This window comes from Equus quagga, chromosome 19 (genome assembly GCF_021613505.1).
Source record: "Equus quagga isolate Etosha38 chromosome 19, UCLA_HA_Equagga_1.0, whole genome shotgun sequence".
NCBI lineage: Eukaryota > Metazoa > Chordata > Mammalia > Perissodactyla > Equidae > Equus > Equus quagga.
This window is the reverse complement of record NC_060285.1, coordinates 11,825,670-11,850,628: the sequence shown is the minus strand read 5'-3', so window position 1 is coordinate 11,850,628 and position 24,959 is coordinate 11,825,670. Positions and strand designations below refer to the sequence as shown.

The window sequence follows — 24,959 nt, the reverse complement described above, 5'->3', positions numbered from 1 at the left end:
AGGCGGGTCCTCTGTCTGTCCCGTTACAGACGAGCAGCCGAGCCTCAGAGCAGCCTTCAGTCACTCGCCCAGGGTCTCAGGGCCGTTTCATAGCTGAGCCGGCATCTGGAGGGAGAATCCTGAGACCAGAGTCCGAGCTGAGTTAGCAAAGGTAAGGGGGTCACTGAGAGGGCACATCAACTCGCCATTGTGTGCCTCAGTTTCCCCATTTGTTAAATAAGGGGGTACGGAGGTGTCTCTAAAGGCCTTCCAGCCTTTGCCCTTGTACCCCTGTTCAGGGAGGGAGCACGTGGTCTAATGACCTCAGGTCCACAGTCCGGGACGCCCTGCCCGTCTGGTCGCCTGTAAACAAGGCTCGGGGTAATTTTCCGTGTGGCTGTGGCCTGGCTCTCACTCAGGTCAAGCACTCTGCGGCTTTCCCTCCTCCTTCCCCCAGCTTTAAAAGATCGCTGGCGTTTCACTAACAGGAAGAATTTAAGGACTAGCAGCAAATATGAAAATCTCTGTGTGAACTTCCTGCTCTGGACTCAGACTCTTTATGCAAGCGTTCTAGAAGCCTCGCCTCTGCCCACACTAATTTCTGAGAAAATTATTGTTTACCCTTCCTCAGAGCAGAGTAACCTAGTGGTTAAGGGTATAGAGTTCAAAGTTAGACTGGCTGGATTCAAATCTCACCTCGAGCACTTACTCGCTGTGTGACCTTGGGCAGGTGACTGGACCTCTCTGTGCCTCAATTTCTAGATCTGTAAAACCGGGACAATGAAAGTACCTCCCTCACAGGGGTGTTGTGACTGAGTTACGGCATGTAAAGCTGCGTGTCGGTGCCAGCTATTCTTCTTGGGGGGGTCACCTAGGTTTCGATTCTTTTAAGCCTGAGGAAATAGTCTCTCCACAGTGACTCAGCATTTCCGCGGTAGACACTTGCGGGGCGCGGGGAGGGGGCTGGGGAGTGGGGAGTCACCCTGAGCAAACGGGTAAGCAGACCTAACCGAAAGTGAAACAAAGCCTGGGGAAGAGCCCTTAGGAGTCCCAAGCGAAGAGAAATGGAAGGAAGTGTCGACTGAAATAAAGAGTCCGGGTGATACAACAATCCGCATGAGATGCTCCAGCGGCTGGAACCGCTCCCGGGGGCTGGGGCTCAGCGCAGCTGGTGGCTCGTTCACAAGCAGTGCGTGCGCAGGAAAGAGGACGAGAAAAAGCTTACGCCTAGATTTCTTAAAAAAGGGATACAGTACATCTGGGCTTTTCTCTAGATGATACATTGGAGGGAACATACACAGGACTTTCTTGATTGTACATCGGGCCAGTGCAGAGATGCTGGCGTTATCTGTGTGGAGGGAGGAAGGACCGGGGTCCTTAACTAGTCCCTCGGGCTCTGAGAAACGCAGCTGGGAAACGTGAGAGCAGCTACTGTGTATCTTTCCCTTTTGGGGATCAGTCCAGCGGGCGTCTTCAGTCCCGAGATGTGGGGTGCAAGGCCGTTGGACCCGACTTCACAGCACAGCAGGGACGGTATTGTGCTGGCTTCAAGCCCCTGCGGCTTGCTTGCCCGATTCGCCTGTTTACCGGGGAGAGGGGTCCCCAAGATCTGTCCACAGAAGAAACATAATCATGAGGGCTTGAGGGCTTAGGGCCAGCCGGGGAGCAAGTCAGCAGCTGTGGAACTCTTCACTTCTGACCCCCAAAAGGCCAGCAGTCCCAAATTCCCTTCTCCCAGATCTGGAGTGTTCTACCCCATCGAATCTACACCAGGACCCTGAATTGCTCAGGGCTCTAGCAACATTCACCCTAAATCGCCTGCTGCCTGGGCCCACCGCTCCTGACTGTCCATCCTGGAGGCCCCAGCGCCCCAAGTGGCCCCCTCTCTTCCCCTCCTGTCCTGACCCTCTCTTTCCCCTGTATTGTCATCTGTGTCCCCCATTATCGCACTCTCTCCTGGGAGCCCTCTGAGCACAAGGACTAGTCATCTCTGTCTCCCTTGTGGTACCCAACACCCAGCGGTAGCAGGTGCTCAGTAAACGCAGGCCCACTGGGAAGAGACTGGGAATGGGAGAGGCCCAGGCCTGCCTCCTGGCCCTTGCCTGGGACGGGTCATCCTCTGCCTGTAACCCAGGGAAGCCCGCAGCACAGGGCAGGGAGGCTGGCACGGCCTCACCCAGCCTGATTTGGACAGCACCAGCCATGAGTCTCGCCCCCTGGTCCTGAGGACAGGCTCGTGCCTTCTCTGATTCCTTATCTGCTCCCAGGGGGGATGCCTGCAGGGTTGGCCAGAGGGAGGGGGTGGCCAGGCCGTCTGGCAGGCATCGTTCTCCGGGACCCTCGATCATGAGCATCCGGGTTTACACAGCAGTCTATTAAGCAACTCCCCAGAAACAGGGCCACTCTTCCCAGCTGACTTCCCAAGCTTCTGAACCTACAATTTTAATAAAATCATTATTATTGTCACAGCTATTAGTCACTCACTCTGTCTGTGTCAGGCCCAGTGGGGAACAGCAAATACCAGGCAAACATTTGGAGTGACACAATGAATTTTAGCATATTTCACTTTCCAAGAAATCTTGCACAAAAGAAATCTATTTACTGTTATTTAAACGAGCATAATCCCAATTCATTTGACAATGGGACAGTTTTTCCATTCACATCTATTAACATGTTGCAGTGTTCCCTGAAACATGGTTGGGAAACCTGGGCCTGAAGGAGGGGAAAAATAAGCATTTATTACGCCCTGTGAGGGCTATGCTCTCCTCCAGGTCCCGGATGTGCATTCAGCTAATCTTAGAAGGACTCTGAGAGAGGTGTCCGTCCCCTACCATGAAGGAGACCCAGGCTCTGACAAGAGAGAGGGTCTTCCCGAGGACTCGAGCCCAGGCACAGTCCCCTAGGCCTGCAGAGCCTCTCGTTGCCTCTTGGCTGCACACCTGCATTTGGGTTTTCCTCTGTATTTGCTGCAGCTTCTGCATCACAGAGACCGTGGTTCCTGCCGCCCTGCACTATCGCTGACTTCGGATTTGTGAAACTGGCCGTGTGGACGGCTCACTTCCAGATAAGACATAACTTCGCTCAACTGAGCCTCAGTTTCCTCATCTGTGAAATGGAGCTATGGGTGCGGGGCAGGAAAGACATGGTTAGAAAGGTGTCTAAATGGTCTCTAGTTCCCCTCCTTAGCACGCACTTCCTGGATTTATGAGACCTGAGTACTCACCCTGCAGTTTAGAGACACTGCCACCAGGAGGCGAGCTGGACTAGGATAATAGCCGTATGGGGCTGGTCAACTGGGTCTGTCAGAGCATCCGAGGCGGCTTTTTATGAAGATGGTTCTGAATCACTGTGAGCAAATGAGGCCCTGCTTGAATTGAAGGCTGAATAACTTTTTCACTATGTGAATTAGTGCTGCTTAAGACCTGGTCCCTGTACCTCCTTGAAACTTAAGACTCACTGTAAATCCCACCATCTAGGGACCTCAGAAGCACAAAGAACAAGGAACACTGTTGGAAACAGCACCAGTGGGATAAAGGCCTTGCTTAAGCTTTCAAAATCTATGTGTGTTTTATTTTGCCTAGATTGCAGCATCTCTCTTTCCAAAGTATTCAATGTTTAATTAAAAAGGGTTCCACTTAATGTTCTGAGAGGAGATCTTTGACTGAGGCAAAGTCACGAAGCCTGTTACATTTGTTTCCTTACATCAAAATGGAAACTGCTCGCTTCACTTTACAGCAGCTGGCCAGCGTTCTGTTTCTCGGCCGTTCCTTCTAGCACCTGAGTTCTCTTGGAGGGCGTTTGGGCTGCTCTCTCTTGCAGTGATAGAAAGCAAAGCTGTGTCTGAAAAGGGCTAAATTAAATATGACGTGAAGCTGAATTTCTGCAGTGTCCTTGCAGTCCACCACACACGCTCTAATGGCATCCGCAAGCAAGGGAGTGGTTCCGTGCGTGCCTTTTGGAGGTTCCGTGAGTGGGATGTTTCATATCATAGGCCTACAGACTGTCATTTCCACGCACCGTGATAGGCTGTGAGGTCTTTCCGTGTGGTGTATGTAGAGGGGTCATCCTTTCCCCTGCCGTGATCCTCCATTTGTGCATTCGCCTGCTCACAGACATGTCCGTGGTTTTCCTGTTAGGAACAGCGCTGCACTAATATCTCTGGGCGGGGCTCCTGTTTGTCTGTTTCAGAGTTTCTCTAGGCTGCCAAGAAATGGAATTTCCAGGTTATAAGATGTAATTGCACTTTTGTCCGATCCTCCCTTGCTGTTCTGGGCTCCTAATTCATCGAGTGGATGAGTGTCCCATTTCCCTCCTCCTCCCCTACAGTTGCATTTGAATGTCTGCCAACTCGAGGAATTTATTGTTTTAATTTGCATCCCTCTGATTATTGGGGATATTGAGCATCTTTTCTCTTCCATGCTGCTTCTTCAGTTACTGTTAGCCCTTTATGTTCCAGTCAGAGGGACAGTAACTGGAGGTGGGGGCTGGGTCTCACATCTCAGGCCCTCGCAGGGCACAGCCCCATCCAGGCACCTTTCCCACCTGACCTCTGTGCCCCACCTTGGAGCCCTACCCTCCAAGCTTAGCAAGCCACCTGCTCCTCCCCAAATACGCCATGCTGAGTTTTTGTCACACTGTGCCCTCTGTCTGGAAGGCTGTGCCTTTTCCAGTCCACTCAAACATATCTACTGACGTCCCAAGACTCATTGCAAGAGGGACCTCCTTGACAAGGCCTTCTGTGACCACCAGCGCCCATCCCATCCCAGGTTCTCCTTTGTGCTTCCCCTGGCCCCGTATAACTTCTCGCTGCATGGGGAACACTTCTGAGCATCTATTTACTGATGGATCTGTCTCCCCACCAGACTCCAGACTCCTTGAGGACAGGTGTCGTGTCTCATTCACCTCTGAACTCCCAGTTCATTGGTCAGGGCTGGGCAGAGGGCAGATGCACAGCACATGTTGGATGATGGATAAGCCTCAAAGCCAGCCCCTTCCACATCGGTCCTCTGTAAAGTCCTTGGGGACGAGGACTGTGTTGGATTTGCATCACTGTCCCCCTCAGTGCCTAACAGGGCAGAGTGTTTGTGTGCTCAGTGTGTATTTGTTGCTAGGATGGCAGGATTGCCTGGTCGAGGAGAAAATCGCTTTGGTCAGAAATTCCTGGACTTTCAATCCCAGCTTCCTCTTGTTATAACCTTGGGCGATTTACTTGGCCTCTCCAAGCCTCAGTTTCCTCATCTTCATAAAGAGGATGATCACATCTTTGAGGACCGGTATGAGGATGAAATAAGGCCGTGTGTGCAAAGCGTCTGGCACGTAATCATATGCGTCTGGCGTATTATAATTGCTTCATCAGGACAATACGGGGTCTGCTTTAGCTGCAAGACTCTGGGCGGCTCATTTTTTTCTGTCGCTCTGTATGATAAGCAGGTGGTAGCTACTCCATAAAGATGAAGTCTGGATTTTCCAGCACAAGAGCAGTGCCTTGCACAAATTAGGTGCCAATAAAGAAGCTGAGCTGAACTCAGCACCTTGCAGTTAGGTACCCAGTAAATACTAAATCAGGCCAAATGCACCTCCCCATACTCCATGCTGCTCCAATCCTGTGTTAGAGAAGGCATTTCCTTTTGTGGGGGAGGGGCAGCGCCTCTTTTCCTGGCGATGAGCTTTTGATTTCCCCAAAGCGTGATGACCGCTGTGTTGTACCGTGGTTGCGGGTCCCCAGTGAACCGCTCCTGCCCATAGGAGTCTCTCTGCGGTCTCCTCCCACTACACTTCTGGGCTTGACCACATGTCCTTTTGACTACGGAGACATCAACAAGCCAGTGCCAGGTGTGATAAGCTCTTACACATGGAGTCTTGGAACCCAGTGGCCATGGCTGGAAGAAGCCCAAGCTAGCCAGGAGGAGAGGCCCCACGGAGAGAGAGTGATGCCCAGCCAGCCCCCAGCTGTGGAACTCATCCCGGCCGAGACGCTGGGCACTTGAGAGAAGCAGCCATCTTCACAGCAGATGCCACAGGGAGCAGAAATGAGCCAGGCTGAGCCCTGCGCAAATTGCACAATCATAAGCTAATAAATGGTTGTCGTCGTTTGAAGCCACTAGGTTTGGGGGTGGTTTGAAAGATGGCAAAAATAATAACGCGAGAGCACAACTAAGAGTGCAAGTCGGTGATCTCGGGGGGGGGGGGGGGGGGGGGGCGGTGTGCACTGGCTTGGAGAGCCATCAGGCAGTCAGTTCAGGAGCAGCTGGTAGACGTGACTGTCTAACCTAGAACCCCTTCTCTGGGGGTTTCCTTTCTAGGGCCCCAGTTCCCAGGTCCCTCCGCTGTTGCTACCAGGGACCCTTATCGGCTAAGGATGAGTTTGGCTGCCTAAACAATGAAGAGGTGTCCAGGCAGGCATTATCAGACGACCAGAGGTAGGTGGCTTCTGGCCTGGTGGATGGAGCAGCTCAGTGAGGTCACAGAAGACCCAAATTGTGCCACAGCGTCGGCAGCTCCTCTGGTCATAGAGTCTGCCAGGAGCAGGCTGGGCTGCGTGCTTCCTCATTCAACACAACAGGAGACGGGGATGCTCTCCCAGGAGAGAAAAGAATTTCCCAGGAGGCTCCACGCACACCTCTCCATGCATCTCATTGGCCCAAATTGAGTCACGTGCCCATTTCTGAGCCAATCACTTTGCGTGGGGGGGGGGGGGGGGGAAGGATTAGAATTACGTGAGACCAATCACACTATTCCTGCACTGGGGACGGGGTGAGGGGGCCGATTTCTTAGAGGTTCCTGAGCTCGCGGTAGAAGGAAATGGGTGTCCGGAAATAATTGGAGTTCTGATCGGGAGGACGTGCATGGTAAGATAGAGCGGTGTCACTATGGGACTTCTCCACGCAGGGCGGGAGGGAGAAGCCAGGCACACGGGGCTTGAGACAGAGTCTTGCTCAGCCCTCACACCCTTTCCTGGAATTATGGGGGAAGGTGTGGGGTGCATGGATGTGTGTATGCGGGATGGGGGAGGTGTGGGTGTGCGCAGGTGTGTGGGTGTATGGGAGGGGTGGGAAGGGGTGTCTGGAGGAAGGTCTGGGGGAGAGTTTGGGCCCTCAGCGCTCCGGTCCTAGCTCAGTTGGTCTCTGCAGCAGAGCCCGTGGCCCCAGCGGACACGAGGAGAGCCCCAAGCAGGGAGGAGAGACTCAGACGTGCGCCTTTCTTTATTGTCAGCGCTCTCCTGAGTGGAGGGCGGATCTAGAGCTTCGAGCTCTTGGTTTTGTTCTTCTCTCCGTATTTCTCATCCAGCGCTTTCTGCAAGTTCATGTTCATAGCGTTTTTCTGATGCCACCGTCCTGCAGGGAGCAGGGAAGGAGTCAGCACAGATCACCCACAGGACCTCTGGAGTGCCCAGGCTCCAGCGGTGACCCACCCCAGGGGCCCCCTCTGCTGCTCTGGTTTGTCTCTGGACCTCGGGGCCGGCACACCCTGCCCAGGGAGGGGAGCCCCCGCCTCCCATGCCCCCAGCACCCCACCTACCCAGGTCGTCTGTCTTCCTGCCGTGCCAGTGCTCTAAGTCCCTCACCGACTTCTCGATCACCTCTGGGGTGTAGGAGGCCTTCATGAGGCTCTTCATCTCCTGGGGGGCCCCTGTGGGACCCCATGAAGAAATCCCCAGATGCCCCAAGTCAACGGAGGTCAGGCGCTCTAGGGTGCGCGGCTGGCGGCCAGTTTCCTCTAGGGATGGTGGATGGTGGGAGGGCAGGGACTCGGGAGGGCAAGGCAGCAGAAAGCAGACCTGGCTCCAACCCCAGCCCCTCACTACGGACAGCGTGGCCTCACACAAGGTTTTAACCTCTCAGAGCTTTGGTCTCTTCAGCTATTCAAAGGAATAAATTTTCTTACAAGATTGGCAAGGTCACATTATTGGACATTCATTGGGGCACCTGGCATGTGGCAACGAATACCTGTATTTTCAGAAAACTTACCTCTGTGTGTAAAGTTAAACATACGCACACACAAGGAAATAGCTTGCCATGTTCAAGAGTCAGCAGAAACATCAGAGGACCAAATCTCAAAAGACAGCAAGGATTTGAATGATGAATTGCAGAATATAAAATAAGTAGATGTAATGTTTGAAGTCATGAAAGACAGAGAAAAGGTGTAAGCAAAGAATAAGACACTCCCGAGAAAGAACACACAGATTAGTAAAAGAAGCAAGTGGAATATCAGAAATGAAACATATAATAAATGAAAGGTAAGTTCAATGGATAAGAAGCCTGGAATTTGCTTCAAAGTAATCTGGGGCAAGGGTGGACGGGTGGGTGGGAGAAAAGATGAAACAGGCTTGGCCATGTATTAATAACTGTTGCAGCTGGGTGATGAGTACAATATCTATTTGTTAAACTAGCCTGCTTTCCTTTTAAGTTTGAAAATTGACATCGTAACATTTAAAAACAAATTCGATGGACAGGTGAAATAGCAGATTAGATTCAGCTGCGAAAAAAATTGTGAACTGGAAAATCTAGCTAAAGAAATTGACTAGAATGCAGCACAGAGGGGGGAAAATATGAAAACGTTGTTAAAATGAAGGTTCAGTAAGTAGGCCTAACCTATATCTACTTCGAGTTCTGAAGGAGAGACGGGAGAAGATGGGGTGAGGCAATATTTGAAAAGATAATGGCTGAAATCTTTCTAGAATCGATGAAATATATGAATCCTTAGATTCAAGAATCCTAATTCCCCACTCAGCATAAGCCAAAAGAATTCCTTATGTAGGTACATCCAAGCAAAATTTAGAACAGCAGAGACAAAGAAATCTTAGAAGCAGCCATAGAGAAAAGACAGATTACTTACAAAGAATTATGATGAGTTATCAGAGCCAGAAGGACATGAATAAATAACATCCAAATGCTGACAGGAAACAATCGTCAATCTAGAACTGTTTACAATAACTGTTTCCGAGAATAAGGGTGAAATAAAGACTTTTCTGAGCCTAAAATTTACCAACAAATAAATCTCACCAAAAAAACTTCTAAACAACGTACTTCAGAAAGAAAACAATGATCCCGGAAGGAAGATCTGAGATACAAGAAGGAATGGTAGGCAAAGAAAATAGAACCTTGAAGGAATCTAAATATACATCAGTTATAATAACAGCCTCATTCTTGGGGCACAATAATGATGACAATGATAGCTAACCATTTTTGAAGACTTACCGTGTGCTCAGCACAGTTCTCATAGCTTTACAGAACTTACTCAGTGCATCTTCTCAACAACCCTAAGAAGCATGTTTAACTATTATCTCCATCTTACTGTTGAAGTCACTGAAGCACAGAAAGGTTAAGTCATTTGTTTAAAGTCACACAGCTGCTAAGTAAAAGGTCTAGGACTCAAACCCACATTGTGTGCCTCCAGAATCCACAGCTGAAACTAATTTGCTTATGTGGAATTAAAATTCTGTAAAATAGTCATGCGTAAGCCAAGATGGGGGTGGGGAGAATAAAGTTGAGGCTTTCTAATGTTCTTGTACTGTTTAGGGAAGCTGAAATCTCTTGATGGACTATAGAATGTGTTAACCACACGTGTAAACATGTCAAAATTAACCACTTGAAAAATAGGAAGAGTAAGGACAAAAATTGAATTGGTGGAAAAAAGAAAGCTCACTCAAATCCAAAATAAGAAAAAAAGGAGGAAAAAGCAGCACAAACAGAAAACACAAAATAAAGTCCTAAGAATCAATCTAAATATATTAGCAATTAAAATAAATATAAATGGACTAAATCCATTGATTAAAAAACAAGTGACCAGACAATGGAAAATATTTTCCAGATATATAATATTTAAAGCATACTTTAAAAAAAAGAAAAAGGACACAGAGAGAGAGGATGAACATGAAAGTACAGAAAAAGATACATACTAACCAAAAGCAATTTGGTCCCAGCATATTGATATTAGGCAAAATTGACTGTAAGGCAGAGGCACTAAGAGAAAAAGAAATGACTGCCGTTCATTCAGGTCATGCAAGAATTCTGAACTTGCTGCATCAGAGTAATCTTGAAACAAGTAAAGCAAGATTGACAGAGCTGCAAGGAGAAATCGACAAATCTGCTATCCTGGGGAAAGACTTAGAACTCCATCTTTTAGTAATTAATAGATCAAGCGGAGAATATTAACAAGGAATTAGAAGGTTTGTATAGAAATAATTAACAAGCCTGCTCTATGAGACAAACACAGAATTCTGAACCCAAGAGATTATTTTCAAGAGCGTATTGATCTACAAAAATTGATGATCTGCTGGGCTATATGGCAAATCTCCGCAATTTCAAAGGACGGAATTCATCACAGACTGTGTTCTCTAATGACAAGGCCATCAAGCTAGAAATACACTTTTTAAAAGCAATTTTTATTGTGTTTGTTATTTATGCTTTAAATACTCACATAACAGAATGTTAAGTTAGAAATCTGAACTGAAGCCCTAAGTGTGATAGAGATCAGATATGCAAGTGAGCTGGGAGGCAGACTCCTCCAGATGGAAATTCAAGATAGTCTTCTAAAAGTCTGTCAAAGTTCCCCGCATTCAGGTATAAAATGGTCAGATTTAGAAAACTGGCTAGGAAGTTTTTTGTTTTTGTTTTTGTTTTGAGGAAGATTAGCCCTGAGCTAACATCTGCCACCAATCCTCATCTTTTTGCTGAGCAAGACTGGCCCTGAGCTAACATCCCTGCCCAACTTCCTCTACTTTGTATGTGGGGCGCCTACCACAGCATGGCCTGATAAGCAATGTGTAGGTCCGCGCCTGGGATCTGAACTGGCGAACCCCAGGCTGCTGAAGTGGAATGTGCGAACTTAACCACTATGCCACCAGGCTGGCCCCCGCCTGGGAAGTTTCAAGAGAATTTCTTTGGCTTGTTTTGTGCTGAGTCGCCCCTCCCTAAAGTGAAAGCAGTGCCCCTCTCACATTAAATCTAATTAAAGGGGCTTCAGTGGGGTCCCCTGGGGAGGTTGATATAAAGCCTGGGAGTTTGGGGGACACCAAAGCTTGGAACAGAAGGCGTTGGCCTGAGATGGCAGGGCAGAGAGCGCGCCATACTCCCACAGGTGCGTACCCCGCAGGTGCAGAAACAGCTGGACTGTTTCTGTGGACCAGGTGTGGGCTGGTGGGGAGACAACCAGCCTGGAGTCCTTTTAAATTCTACCCCCGATCTGATCTTCCTCACTGCTCTCCTGCTTCTGCTCTTCCCCACTCTATTCCATCCAGTCTCAACACAACAGCCAGATGGATGCTTTGGAACAAGTCACCCCCCTGTACACAATCCTACAAAGGCTCCCAGTAAAAAGGCCAGGAAGAGCCAGTGTCCTCAGCGTTGCCGCCTCTGCTGGGCTGACCTGCTCCCTTCCTTCAGGTCTTTACTCAAACATCACCTGTCCAAGTCTGTCCCAACCGGTCTGTTTAACACTGCTGAGGGGTTCATGCTTGGGGCTAACGCTATAAAAAAAGGCAAAGAGATATTAGCAAAAGCCAAAAGTCAGGTGATGCAGCTGGGAGAAGTACGGGAGGGGCTCCCCAGCTTCCTGGACGGCCCCCCCTTAACCGGGGAGGTGGCACACGGCTACTTATTACTTATTATTCTTTAAATTGCACTTGTATGTTCTCGACACTCCTCGATGTCAATGGCAGTTTTCACAGTTTAGAAAGATCTGCATCTGCACTGGTTTAAGTGCAGGAATACAAGCCTCATTTAATATTAGAAAATCAGTTAATATAATTTGCCGTCGACAGAGCAAAGGAAAAAGTCACATGATCATGTGAATAACTGCTGTATAAATACTTAATGACACTCGACAGCCATTCATAATTTTTTTTTTAGAAATTAACATGCAAACTGAATTAAAGGGATCTCTCCTTAATCTACTAAAAGATGTCCTCAAAATCCTTTTTAATATATTATATTTAATGGTGAAATTTTAGAATCAAGAATGAGATAAAGAGACCTACTTTCCCTGCTTCTATGCGCCGTCGTCCTGGACAAGTCGGCCTGGACAGATGGTATAAAGGTGGGAAGATCCTAGTGGTTAATAATGTGAACTATGGCCCCAGGCTGCCAGAGTTCAAATCCCAACTGTGACCAGTCCTGGCTGTGTGGCTTTAAGCAAGTTATTTAACCTTTCTGTGCCTCAATTTTTCTATCAAAAAAAAAAAAAAAAACCCCTGCAAATTATAGCACTTGCTGCATAAGGTTCTCGAGAAAAGTAAAATGTATACAAAATACTTAGAGTAGCGGCTGGCACATGTTACATACTCTGCATCAATGTAGCCATCGCCATCATTAAAGAGAAGCGCCGAAGACTCTACAGACGAATGATTGGGATGAACAGGTGAGCTGAGTAAGGCTTCCAGATCAGACATGCAAGTGAGCTGTGGGGCAGACTCCTCCAGATGGAAATTCAAGACAGGCTTCTAAAAGTCTGTCACAGTTCCCCGCATTCAGGTGTAAAATGGTCAGATTTAGAAAATTGGCCAGGAAATTTTTTGTTTGTTTTATACAAGATTTATGTACAAAAGTAAAAATTGCCCCTGCATATGTAAGCAACAAAGTTAGAAAATGTAATTTTTGAAAAGATACCATTTGCCAGAAGCAGAAAGTAAATTCTCTTAAATAAATCTAACAAAAGCTACATAATCTTTATAGAAAAATTTACAAAATATTATTGACGGGTATTGAAGGAAGATTTAAGTGAATGGATCTGCACACGATATTCGTGGATTGGAAAATTGATTGTCATAAAACTGACAAGCGCCGCTAAATTGAGCCATAGATTCCACGTATTTCGATCGTAATCCCAACAGGGTTTTTCATGGAAACTGACAAGTTGATTCTAGGGTTTATAGGCAAGAGTAAAGGATCCAGAATAGCCACGATGGGAGCTGGGGGAGGGGGGTGAGGGCGTTGCAGGGAGATCCCCCAACCAGTATCAGACGACTTATAATACCTTGGAATTAAAAGTGTAGTATTAGACAGGGGGACAGAACAGAGAGCCTGGAAACTGAGCCGCGCACACGTGGAAACTCGATGCATAGACAGAGGTACCCCTGCAGGTCCCTGGGGGGCAGGAGGGGACTGTTCAACAAAAGGTGCTGAGATACCACAACTAGAAGGACCTACAGCTAAAAATTCGCAAATATGTGCTGGGGGGGATTTGGGGAGGAAAAAAAAAAAGGAAAGGTGCTGAGACAATGGCTAATCCACATAGAGGAAGAATTAAAGTAAATCTCTGCTTCACACTAAAAAGAGAAATCAACTCCAGGTGGAGTAAAGACGGAAATGTGAAAAGCAGAATGAAATATTTTAGAAGACTATGTGAAAGATTATCTTTATGACTCAGCATGGCATAGGATTCCTTCAACCCGCTCCTCCTGGAACCTTCTCTATCTCAGGAAATGGCCATTCCATCCTTCCAGCAGTTCAGGTCAACAACCTCGGCATCAACCTTAATTCCTCTCTCACACACCCCAATCCATGCACTAGCCTATCCTGTCCACTCTACCTTACCCAGATACCCAGAATCCGACAGCATCAGGCATTACCTCCCTGGGCCTCTACATTGCGCAATGGCGCCCTCCAGAGTTGTGCAGTGTACAGCTCTGCTCCCTAGAGCAAGCCACCATCACCTGTTGCACCTGGATTTTTGCGGTCGCCTCCTCACTGGTCTCCCTGTTTCTGCCCCAGCTCCCCTATGTCTGTTCTCAACACGATAACTGGCGTGATCCTTTTCCCTGAATCCAACAATGCCATTCTCCTGCTTAAGACATACCTTGGCTTCCCCTCTCACCTTCCAGTGGCCTCCCCCATCTGGCCCGCATCCTCTCTGATTTCCTTTTCAACCACAGGAGCCTCACCACCCCAGAGCAGCAAGCACAAAGGCCACCCTGGGTGGTGGGAGCTGGAGGGATGCAGGTGAGCCATGCTGATGGTTCTGTGCTAAAGGTAACGCTCTAATTGGTGATGCTTGCCAATTTCTGGAGCGCGTGTGTTACGGTGGCCACTTGTAGGATAGCACTGTGATGCCAAGCAGTTCCAGAAAAAATTCAACAACCAACTCTTGTGAGCTGGTGGAAGCTGGTAAGAGCTGGTTCCAGCATGCCCTTGGCACAGTTGCGATTCTCAGGCTGGATGACAAGCAGGGCGTGCGCAGACATTTCTTATGCTATTCTTCTGCATTTGTGCAGACATTACCGTATAAGGTTGTATGTAAGAACTATTTGGTGGTAATTGTAAAAGAGACAAGTGGAAGGCCGATTCCTGAGGCCCAGGACAGAGGACAATCTGAGCTGTATTCTCTCTTCCCCCCTCCAGCCCCTCCCCTTCCCCAAGCTCAAAGAAAAGCCCAGAAAGTTCCAGTGGCTGGCTGGTTCCTTGGGTGACGGGGCTCTGAGCCAGGTGAGGAGGTTTGCCAGGCCCCAGGGACTCTGGAGAAGGCCTGAAATGAGGTGGGAGGAAGGAAGGGGGCCAGACAGACTTGCCCATTTGCCGTGGGGCCCAGCTAGAATGTGAGGGCAGAGAGAAGCCCCCGAATGCCGGCCGTGGACCCCCATTCGACCAATCCGTTAAACCCTCGGGGAAGGGTCGCAGCTAAGGAAGTGACTTGGGGCTGGGGAAAGACTCTGGAGTCAGAAGAAAAGCCTCGATCTGAGCTTCAGATCCACCTCCTCCTGCTGAAGGTCCCGGGCAAACAGGACGCCGGCTGACCCACAGGACGCACCGTAGATGTCAGTCTCCAGCCCACCCTTTCCCCAGGTGCTGCCACCACCAGGCTCTGGGACAGAGAGATAATGGCCTGCCAGCCCCTGAGTGCTCGCTGGGAGCCACAGGCCAGGTGCCTCCATTCAGCCCTTCATAGAGCCCTGCCGATGACCCGATGAGGGCCATATCATTGTTATCCCCATTGTCCAGAGGGCAGCTGAGGCTCAGAGGTTAAGGATCCTGCCTGAGGCCACATCCAGTGAGTAGGTGAGCTGATCTTTGAACGCAGAAATCCGGATACTGTCACTATAACTAGTGCCCAGGCCAGAGGTGCCCGGGCCTCCTCTTGGCAGATTAGGACACCCGAGCTGTTTGGGGGAATGATTTGGGGGAATGACAGGCTGACTGGTAATAGGATGCATGGTCTGCTTGGTGGGGACAGACTCTCCATGGGGCTGGACATTCCCAGCACTCGGTACCGGGCCTGGCATAGAGATAGACCTTGGTGGCTGTGAAATGAGCATCTCCGGGGATGTGTCTTGGGGTTTCAGATCCCATCTGAGGTCCAGGAAGGGGTGGACACATAAAGGGCCTTCCCCGCCCGATGCCTTGGGGACCATGGGTGTTCACAGCCCCCACCCTTGCCCTCTGGCCTGACCTTGAAACAAGTTTGACCTCATGTTGTAGCCCAGGTCGTAGTAGTCTGAGAAGATGGAGGACACTTGCGTGGGACTCTGGGTCCTGCTGGGCCACGAGCTTGCCCTCTTCTGGCCCTCAAAGGCTTCGCCAATGGCCCTTCGAGCCTGAGGCGGGAGGGAGGGAGAAGAGACAGGGGTAGCGAAGCGGCGCCAAGCCGATGTCTCCCCTCTGACTCCCCGCTCTGCTCTGCTTCACCACCCCGTACCCCACCCTTAGCCTTCAACCAGCCCCCGAGGCTGGAGAATGGAAGAGCTGAAGGCCCCTCATGCCCTCACCCCACCCTGCCTCCCACATGGGCATCCTCCCTGCATTGAGCACCCTCCGTGCCCCTCATCAGGAGAGCTCTTTACGAGGTGATGCTGTTCCTGCCATTTTATAAATGGGGAGCTGGGCCTCAGGGCAAGGACTCCCCATCACACGGCTGGTGAGCCCCAGAGCCCCAGGAGGCCTTCTGGAATCGAAGCCCCACACGTCAGCTCTAGTGGCTCCTTGCATTTCATCGGGGCCAACTCCTTCCTTGTACCAATGGGGAAACTGAGGCCCAGAGTGGTTGAGCCCAGGCCTAGGAGCCAGGAAACCTGGGTTTGAGTCCCAATTCTGCCATATATCAGCTGCTGACTTTGGGCAAGCCTCTGGATCTCTTTGGGCCTGAGTTTCCCTGCCTGCAAAATAGAGGAGGGGGCGGAACCTGGATGATCTTTGAAGTAGCTTCCGGCTCTGATATCTGCTGGCTTGATACACTTGCAATCTATAGCACAGCTGGACAGAAAACCAGATCCTTTGATCCAAGCCCAGGACAATGATGACCAAAGAGAGAACCAGCACCTTCCTAAGGCCAAGGGGGCAGTGAGAGACAGGGACGTGCAGCCAACCTCAAATCGGGACATGATCCTCCAAGTGGGGCAGACTAGCAGGTGGCTGAGGTCACTGCACCTTAAGATGACCAAGTGGAAGGGGCCCTGGCCCACAGCCTTTCTGACCCTGGATCTTCCACTTGCTCAGAGTGACCCTGAGCAGATCGCATCAGCTCTCTGAGCCTCAGTTTTACCATCTGTTAAAAAGGAAGCAATAACTCCTGCCTGGCCTGCTGCACAATATAGTTGCTATGAGGGTTGAGATGGGGGCTTTGAAAATATGCCTCAGATTGCCAGAGACATTCTGAGGGAGGACCCTTAGCCTGTGACTAGAATGGAAGATAAGTTTTGTCTCAACTTTCAGTTGACCAGTAGTGACAGTATCCAGTGGGCAAAAGTGCTGACATCGATTAGTGATGTCTGCCATGAATGCAGGCTCGGCAAGTTATGGTATGCATGTCACGTGTTTGCCAGCCTGATCCAGTGCAGCTGCCTCACCTTACAGATGTAGAGACTAAAGCCCAGAGAAGGGCAGTAACTTAACCAAAGTCACTCAACATTCAGGCACAGAGCGAGGATGAAAACCCAGGTCTTCTGATTCCTAAACCATGCTGTCCATCCACTCAATGCTGCTTTCTCTTTTAAGGCTTATTCGAGTTAAAAGCATCTAATTCAAACACAAGACTTATAACTGCAAAGTCATGAAGGGCCAGGGCTCCAGAATCCGCTGACCCAGTTTGGGTCTTCATCCCACACAGCTGAGTGAGTTTGGGGAACTTACTGAGCCCCTGTGAGCCTTGGGCCCCGTAGCGTAAGATGAAGGTAATAACAGTGCCTTCCTCCTTGGCGAGAGTAAATGAGCTGCTGTGTGTGAAGACCGTAGACAGTGCGCAGCGCCTGGCACACGGCAGGTGTTCAGTCAACTCCGCTTTCTAAGGATATCATTACAGGGACCCTGTGCTCAAGAGCAGGGGCCTGGGGGTCCTCACTACAGGTCTCCATGCCTCACCTTCCCGCCGCCCTTTGCCTCCCGGGCCCCGCCCTGACACCTGCTCCTCAGAGACCAGCTGGTCCACCATGCTGCTCCCAAACTTGTGGCGAATGTTGTCAGGAATGATGCTGCTCCTCTGGCTCAGGCTCCTCGGGCCCTGGGCCCCCACGTCGGGGCCTTCCTCCAGCCTCTGGCACGGCTGAGGCCCCTCTCGGAAGGAAGCCCTGCTCTCCCTCGAGGACGGTCTGTATTCCCCCTTCTTCAGGGACCCAGGCTGTGGGTCCATGCCGGGGGAGTCCCGGCTGATAGCTGTAGGGGGTGGAGGCCGGACCTCCTCCAGGTGGGCCCGCCCTAGGGGGCTGCCTCCCCGGTGCAGGGACGTCTGCGGGCAGACTGGGGCCTGGAACTTGAATTTGGAGGTGTCCGGGGGGCTGCGGACTGTTCTCCAGGAGTCCATGTCCTGCTGGCCTTCCTTGTTGTTCACACGGGCCCTGGTCAAAGTGGTTGTACCTGAACAGGGAGAGGGAGGGAGGGAAGGAGGCAGACAAGTGCAGACAGTGGAGGGCAGGAAGGGAGACAGCAACGCGGGTGAGGAGGGGGGCGGACGGACACAGAGCCCCAGAGATTCAGAGCAGAAAAGGGGATGGGGACAGAGTGAGGTCATGGGACCCAGAAGCATGCGCAAGAAATCGTGAGACAAAGGGAGAAGCGTCTGAGGGGACACGGTCATCCCACACTGCTTCTGTCGATGGGATCTGTAGCCCAAAGCCTGTCCAGCCCGGAGGCCTATCTGTGTGACCGTGAGTAAGGGATTGGACCTCTCTGTGCGTTAGTGTCCCTGGCTCCATTTCGTTTGTTCCTTTCCCCTCCTTGAACCCCCCAGCAATCCAGTGAGGAAAACCAGCAGCCACGGAAGCTGGCAAAGGGCATTCCTGGGCTTGGCCAAGTCGAATGGCTGGAAAGGACCAGAGCTGGATTTGGGCTCTGGTCTTTGCTCCCCATTCGGAGCTGCTCCCCAACGCCCACTTCCCTCCTCTATCCTCCTGGCTAGTGGGTGGTGTCACTCCAACCGCTTCTGGGCTCTCACACTCCCACCTCTCTCCTCCCCTCCTCCTCCCTGCATTCCCGCTCCTGACTCTCAGGCCCCGGGGGCTTCTCTCTCCCAACCTGCGACGTCCCTTCCTCATTCTCTTCCCCCATCCCTGGCTCCAGCCAGATTGCGGCTTCTTCTCCACCCACGTCTTGAGCGTCCCCCCTCTCAGCGTCTGCCCAGGCTGGTCCTGCTACCTGGAAGGTCAGCCCCTCCTTTTCCCTACGTCAAAATTCTACGCTCCCTCCTCTCAGCTCCACAACTCTGTTCCCTCCACGCATCGCTCACCACCCTGGGTTTTCCCTTTCTCCATCGTTGTGAGCTACAAACCATCTCATTTCCCCTCCTAGATGGGGGGATCATTGAGAGGGGTCCACGAGTCAGACAGTCCTGGACCTCCCACAGCACCCACTAGAGAGCCCTGTGCATCCGAGACGTGGGTGAGTCCGTCAGTGAGCGAGTGGATGAGGAGGTGGCTGCAGGAGCTCAGACCCAGAGAGACCCTGCATTCCTGCATTCTAAGTGTCCTTCCTTCTCGCGTCAGCACCTCTGACATCAGCCTGCATCTGACAGTCAACGGCCCTGTCTAACCAGCAGGGTTTTCTCTTTCTTAGTGACACACAAACGAGCATCTTACGGCCAACTGGAAGCCACTCAAAAGGCACCAGCAGTATACAGATTCTTCCTTACTGTGCAAAACACAGAAGACAGTCCCCCACACAGCGCGCCCCCCACATCCTCAACCCCAGGTTACAGCTGTGAGCGTGTTTGGTGAGCTTCCCTGCGAAGCCTTCTAGACGGGTCCTCTAGCCCTCTTGCTGGGCACATAGTTTTGTTCCACTTCTGTTTATAAGTGAGATCGGATCCTGCGTATCGCTCTGTAACTTGCTGTTAGAAAAGTCAACCCTGCGTCTTGGGTCTCTACTTCTGGCAGTGGATGCAGACCCAGCCCTCCTTTCCGACTGCACATGCACGTTAGCCGCTGCCCCTTCTGGTGCCCTCAAGGGGCGGCTGTTTGCCCTCTGAGCCCCTGAGGAGGGCGCTGTAGCGGGGTCATCATCCTCGGGCCTGGCAGATGGGAGGGGCTTAGCAACATTCCTGTCCCTCCCTTTTTTTCTTCCATCTACAAACAGCATGCCCCGAGGAAGCCAGGGCAGGGCCCCACTGTGGGTCTGGAAGCCAAAGCAAGACAGAGGGAGGGGGGAGGGGCCGGTCCCTGCTGCCCCAGAGGGCCCCCCAGAAGCCCTGACGTGCATTCAGTGTGTTCCCGGTCAGCCCTGGTCAGCCCGCCCTACCTGTTCGTGGGCCCAGCTCCATCGATGCTTGCTCTGGGACAGGCAATTCCAAGCTCAGCCCTGTAGACAAAGAAACACACTCCGACGTCTCCGATGACACAGTCTCTGTGAAAGAGGATGAGCTGAGAGCCGGACACGGAGCCCTGAGGGAGTCTGCCCAGCCCTGACCCGAGGGCCCCATGCTGCTTCCGTCCTCTCCGGCACTGTCCACCCCCAAGGAGCCCTGTGCCCATCCACCCATCACCTCTGGCCCTGGGCCCGCCTCCCGAGCCCCTGCAGCCTCTGCGTCTCTGGAAAGCCCTGGCAACTCCCACCACCAGCGCCTCAAAGGCCCTTCTCAAACAGCCTGGGGGCCCTGGGCTCCCTTTCCTCCTCAGTAATCATTTTTTCCGTCTTCTCCCCCATCTGCACCTCCCAACACTCCCCTAGGAGCCCCCAGCAGGCCCCTGGTTATGGGGTGCCTTGCCCCAAGCCCACCATTCTGGTGACTCTTTGCCTCCCTGCAAATAGGATTTTGTCCATTTACCAGCTGGTCAGTCAAGCTCAAGGGAAGGGAACCAGCTTGGCCAACACAGGAGAACCGGGAGCAGGAAGCCACGCTGGTGTCACCTCGGTCTTTCCTCTGAAGACAGGCCATTGGGCCAAATTTTGGGGGGCAGCTCTGGCATCTTCAAAAGCCTCTGCAGCTTTCAGGTTTGTGATCCTTTTTCCTAGGTGGTCTTTTTCTTACTCATGTTCTCTGAGTCACATTTTTTATCACATTTTTTAAAGTTTTTGTGAATTTTATAATATGAATTAAGATAAAACAATTTATCGTATCATGGATAATTAGTACCTCGACCTGAGTTGCCAGCGTCTTTGTAATAAGGACGCACAGGAGCAGCAAGTTGAAGCTGGAAGGGATCTTTGAGGTTAGCTAATCCAAGCCCTCATTTTACAGATAAAGAAACTGAGGCTCAGAGAGGGAGAGTGACTTGTCTAAGGTCACCCAGCAATTTGGTCTTCTGGTAAGCTCAAAGCAGGTTAAGAACCAGAGCAATTTTATTCTCTTGAAAAATTGCCAAGCAAAACATCCGATTAATTCAACACTCTGACAGCAGCAACTGCCACATTTCGAGCTGTCCGAAGAACAGGCTTATGTGGCCAGGGACTGAGGGTGGCCTCCGGACAGCAGCTCATAAGGAACAGAGACCCTTAGTTCAATGGTCCTCAAAGAACTGAATGAATGAATGTTCCTTCCCCAGTTGAGCCTTGATATGAGGACACAGCCCAGTTGACACCTTAATTACAGCCTGTGGGAGACCCTGAGCTGGAGGACCCAGCCTAGCCACACCCGGGATCCTGACCCATAAAAATGTGAGATAATAAGTTTGTTCTTTTTTTAAGAACATAGTTTGTAGCTGCTAAGCCTTGTGGTAATTTGTTAGCAGCAATAGATAACTAATATCTATTTTGGTACTAAGAGAGGGATACTACTGTAACAAATACCTAAAAATGAGGGAGTGGCTTTGGAATCAAGAAGTAGTGGAGCCTGGAAGGATTTCAAAGAACATGATAAAAAAGCCTGAACTGCCTTAAACAGACAATCAATAGAAATCTGGATTTGGAGGATGCTGCCAGAGAAGGCACAGAAGGAAGTGAGGAACATGTTATTAGAACCTGGAGGAAGAAACGTCCTTGTCACGTAGTGACAGCAACTCAGCGACACTGTCATCTGTGGTACGTGGATGGCAGAACATGTGACTGATGAACTGGGCCGTCTGGTGAAGGCGGTCCCCAAGGAAAGCATTGCAGGTGGCCCTGGGCTCTTCTTGCTGTTTGTAGTGAAATGTGAGAGGAGAGAGGGAAATTGCAGGAAGGACTATTAAGCAAAAAGGAAACAGGACTCAATGGTTTTGGAAATTCTCATCCTCTGCAGATGCCAAAAGATGCTAAAATTAAGAAACGGCTTCAGGGCAGTCAGGAAAATGTAGCTGAGGGCGTGACTGTGCAAGCTTTTGTTAAAACCTTAGAAAGACGAAAGGATCCGAGTATTATTCAGTCACACAAAAGGCCCTTGAAAGAGCTAAGGATACGCCCACCGATGCTCTTCATGGAATGACGGGGTTTCTAGGAAGCTTCCAGGAAGGATGCTGTCGCTCAGCAGGAGCCCCAGTGTCTGTGGAGTGAACCCCTATAACTTTCACAGTTTTTGAAAAAACTCTACCAGCAAAAGTACTACCAGCTTGGAGTGAAAGGGACAGAGACTGTACAATGTTTGGGGGTGCCAGTGGATGCCCAAATTCTGCTGGCAGAAAGCGATCTGAGAAAACTATTCAGATGCAAGCCCATGCTCCCTTCTATTTAAAATAAAATAACTTAGAGAGTGGAAGCACGGGGCCATTAGTCAGAGCTGAGAGCCACGGAGAATTATTTCCAGGCCTTGAAACCAAATCAAGCAAAGTCCAACATTTGCCTGGCTGGAATTCAGAATTGCTATAGGCCGGTGACTCCTGCCTGTCTCCACTTTCCTCAGTTTTGAATAGAAATGTCTACAGCTCTTATCCGATGTCTGCCGCACCATTGAATGTTGGGTGTGTTCAGGGCAGCTGGCTTAGTCCCACAGATCTGCTGATGGAGGACTGAACTCAAGAAGCGACGCCCAAGGAGACTCGTCCACACCTGGGCCTGACTTATGGGACCAGGTTCTAGATTTCAAGCTGATGCTGTCATGGGATGAGACTTTTGGAGATCTGGGGAGGAGGTGAATGTACTTTGCCTGTGGAAGGGACGGACATCATGGGGGGCTAGAGGGTGGACTGAGGGGGGCGGTTGCCATGGCTCCCAATGATCCCATTCCTTAGTTTTCACACGCTTGGGGAATCCGCCCCTTGACTGTGGGCTGGACCTACTGACTTCTAACCAATGGAATATGGCCAGTGGGATGGGATGTCACTCCAAGATGAGGTTATCAAAGCCTGCGACTGTCTTGTTCCCACTCTCTCTGGCTCTTCCTGGCTCCCTCGCTCTGATGAAAGCAACTTCCTCTAGTGAGCTGCCCTCTGGAGGGGCCCACACGGCGAGGAGCTGTGGATGGCCAACGACTCGGGGGGAGTGGAGGCTCTCAGCCCAACACTCCGCGAGGAACCAAGTCCTGCAGCGTGGGTGGCCTCGGAAAGGGGTCCTTCTCTAGTGGAGCTCTGAGATGACACTGAAGCCCCAGCCAGCATCTTGATCACGGTCTGTGAGAGTCCCGTGGAAGCTGCATCTGTGTTCCTGACCCGCAGAAACTGAGATAACAGATGTTCCTAAGCCGCTAAGCTTGGGGTGATTTGTTACACAGCAAGAGATAACTAATACAGCTCGTATGTTAAGCGTCCTCGCAGCTAGTAGTCTATCCTCACCAGGACTCAGGTGTTCAGAGAAAGTAGTAACTCACCTCTTTCACAGAAGGAGAGACTGAGGCTCAGAAAAGAAACGGGACCTCCCCAGGGGGCGCTGAAACCAAGCCCCACATCCTCTGTCTCATGTGAGCCTTCTGCTCCTGTCCCTGTTCCCCATCCCCGGCAGCCCCCTGTCTGCCCCAGTGGCACCCCCCGGTCCAGAGCAGCCTGGACTGGCTGGAACAGAAGTGTGGACTCGCTGCCAGTTTCTGACCTGCAGGGAAAGGTCTGGAGAGACGTGGGTCAAGGAGGGAGGGAGGGAGGTCCTGTCACAGTCCGGGCACTCTTCAGTCACAAGCAACTCTGAATGCGGAGAGACAAGATGGAATCCCATGTCCTGGCGGACCCCTGGCCCACCGCACAGGTGTCCGCCTCACCTCTCCACCCTCTTTCATAACGTCAGAAAGCCCATGAACCACTCTGGTGTGCGCTGAAGCCGGGAGTGCAGATCCACACTGCAGAGCTGCGGTGGAGACCACCGGATGGTTGCCAGGGAGCAGCCCTCCCCGCCCCCCATTGGAGTCGCCATGGCGACCGCGATACAAAGGGCTCTGTTACCTCAGGGCTGATGGGCCCACCACCCTAGGGAGCGAGGCCAGCGAAAGCCCCTACTGAGCAGGCAGGGGGCCCTCAGGTGTTGTGCACTCTCTCATTCACCCAAAATGTCCCCTGTGCACTCACCATGTCCCAGGTCGTGTGTCAGGCCCAGAGGGCTCTGATGCCATCAAGTGGGAAGGAAGTGGTTGGGATTACAAAGGGTTCAGTAGAGAGAGCGATTAATTCTGTATAGGGAAAAGGAGGCAGAGCTCAGGGAAGGGCCATTTGAGCTGGATCTTGAAGGATGTGTAGGAGCTTAACAGTTTAGAAGGGACTTAAATATTAAAAGCATCGATGTGTTTATGGGCATAAACGTAGGTCAAGGGGAGTGGGGAGGGGAGGGAGAGATGCACCTGGAGTTGTCTGAGCTGGACAGGAAGGGGTCAGGGACCAAGGAGGAAATTAGAGTAGAGGTGGGACACTGAGGGTCTGCTCTCCTCCCCTTGAACTGCAAGGGTTACAGAAGGTTCACAAAGTTGAGGGACTTCTGCAGGCTCAGTCCTGTCTGGCTGCTGCTCAGCTGGGGGTGGGGGTGGGGAACGCCGCCTGCAGGCCCAGCCTCTCAGGTCCTCCCTGGGAAGCAGAGAGCCTGGTTGAACTCGGGGTCCCCAGAGTCTGGGCCTGCTTCTTATGAGAAGAGTGACTTTGGCCAAGTTCTTTAGCTGAACTTTCCTTGTAGGTGAAACGGATATAGCCCACCTCCAAGAGTAAGAGCGAGGACTGAACGAGGGCATTTTTGTGAAATACCTGGCACATTGCCTGGCACAGAGAGACGTCACCTGGAACTCTGAGCAAGGCCTCCAAGTACACCAGACTCAGACTTTTGTCCACCTCCACACCTCCCCCGGCTCCCGTCCAAACCACCACTGCGTCTCGCCAGGGCTAACACTCTTGCCTCCCCACTGGTCTCCTGTTTTTGCTCTTGTCACCTGTATTACCTATTGCTGCACAACAGCATTACCACAAACTCAGCTCCCCACGCGTTCCTTCTGGCCTGCTTTCTGTGGGTAGGGGTCGGGGCGTGGCTCAGCTGGGCACCTGCTTTGGAGTCTTAGAGCTATAATCAAGGTGCTGGCCGGGGCCGCACTCTCACCTGAGGCTAGACCGGGGACGATCTCCTTCCGGGCTCCTGGGGCTGTCGGCTGGACACTGTTTCTCACCGTCTGTTGGACTGACGGCCTCAGTTTCTTGCTGGCTGTCAGCCAGAGGCCACCCACGCAAGAGGGGCATTCAAATCTTATGTATTGTAATCCCAAAAGCGTCATCTACTATGGACTGAACGTTTGTGTCCCCACAAATTCATATGCTG

The 24,959-nt window shown here is 51.2% G+C and overlaps 1 protein-coding gene and 1 long non-coding RNA gene across 2 annotated transcripts; one reads left to right on the top strand and one right to left on the bottom strand.

Moving 5' to 3' along the window:
- The first annotated feature begins 51 nt into the window (after window positions 1–51).
- On the top strand, window positions 52–7,479 carry LOC124230202 (uncharacterized). The gene is made up of 3 exons (XR_006886104.1): window positions 52–151; window positions 6,282–6,398; window positions 7,267–7,479. It is a non-coding gene; the product is annotated as an uncharacterized LOC124230202 (long non-coding RNA).
- Window positions 6,849–23,764, bottom strand: TEX33 (testis expressed 33). Its single transcript, XM_046646012.1, has 6 exons — window positions 23,735–23,764; window positions 19,632–19,691; window positions 17,305–17,756; window positions 15,361–15,505; window positions 7,498–7,608; window positions 6,849–7,313 (listed from the first exon to the last, which is right to left on the bottom strand). The coding sequence occupies exons 2-6, from the start codon at window positions 19,651–19,653 to the stop codon at window positions 7,216–7,218; spliced, it is 828 nt and encodes a 275-aa protein (XP_046501968.1). The 5' UTR covers window positions 19,654–19,691; window positions 23,735–23,764; the 3' UTR covers window positions 6,849–7,215.
- Window positions 23,765–24,959: the final 1,195 nt, after the last annotated feature.

Excerpts from the sequence above, each read along its gene's own strand:
- TEX33 (XM_046646012.1), bottom strand. The coding sequence starts at position 19,653 with ATGGAGCTGGGCCCACGAACAG. Across the intron at positions 17,757-19,631 it reads GGAGCTGGGCCCACGAACAG|GTACAACCACTTTGACCAGG; the intron begins GTAGGGCGGGCT and ends CTCCCTGTTCAG. Across the intron at positions 7,314-7,497 it reads CAGGAAGACAGACGACCTGG|GACGGTGGCATCAGAAAAAC; the intron begins GTAGGTGGGGTG and ends TGCTCCCTGCAG.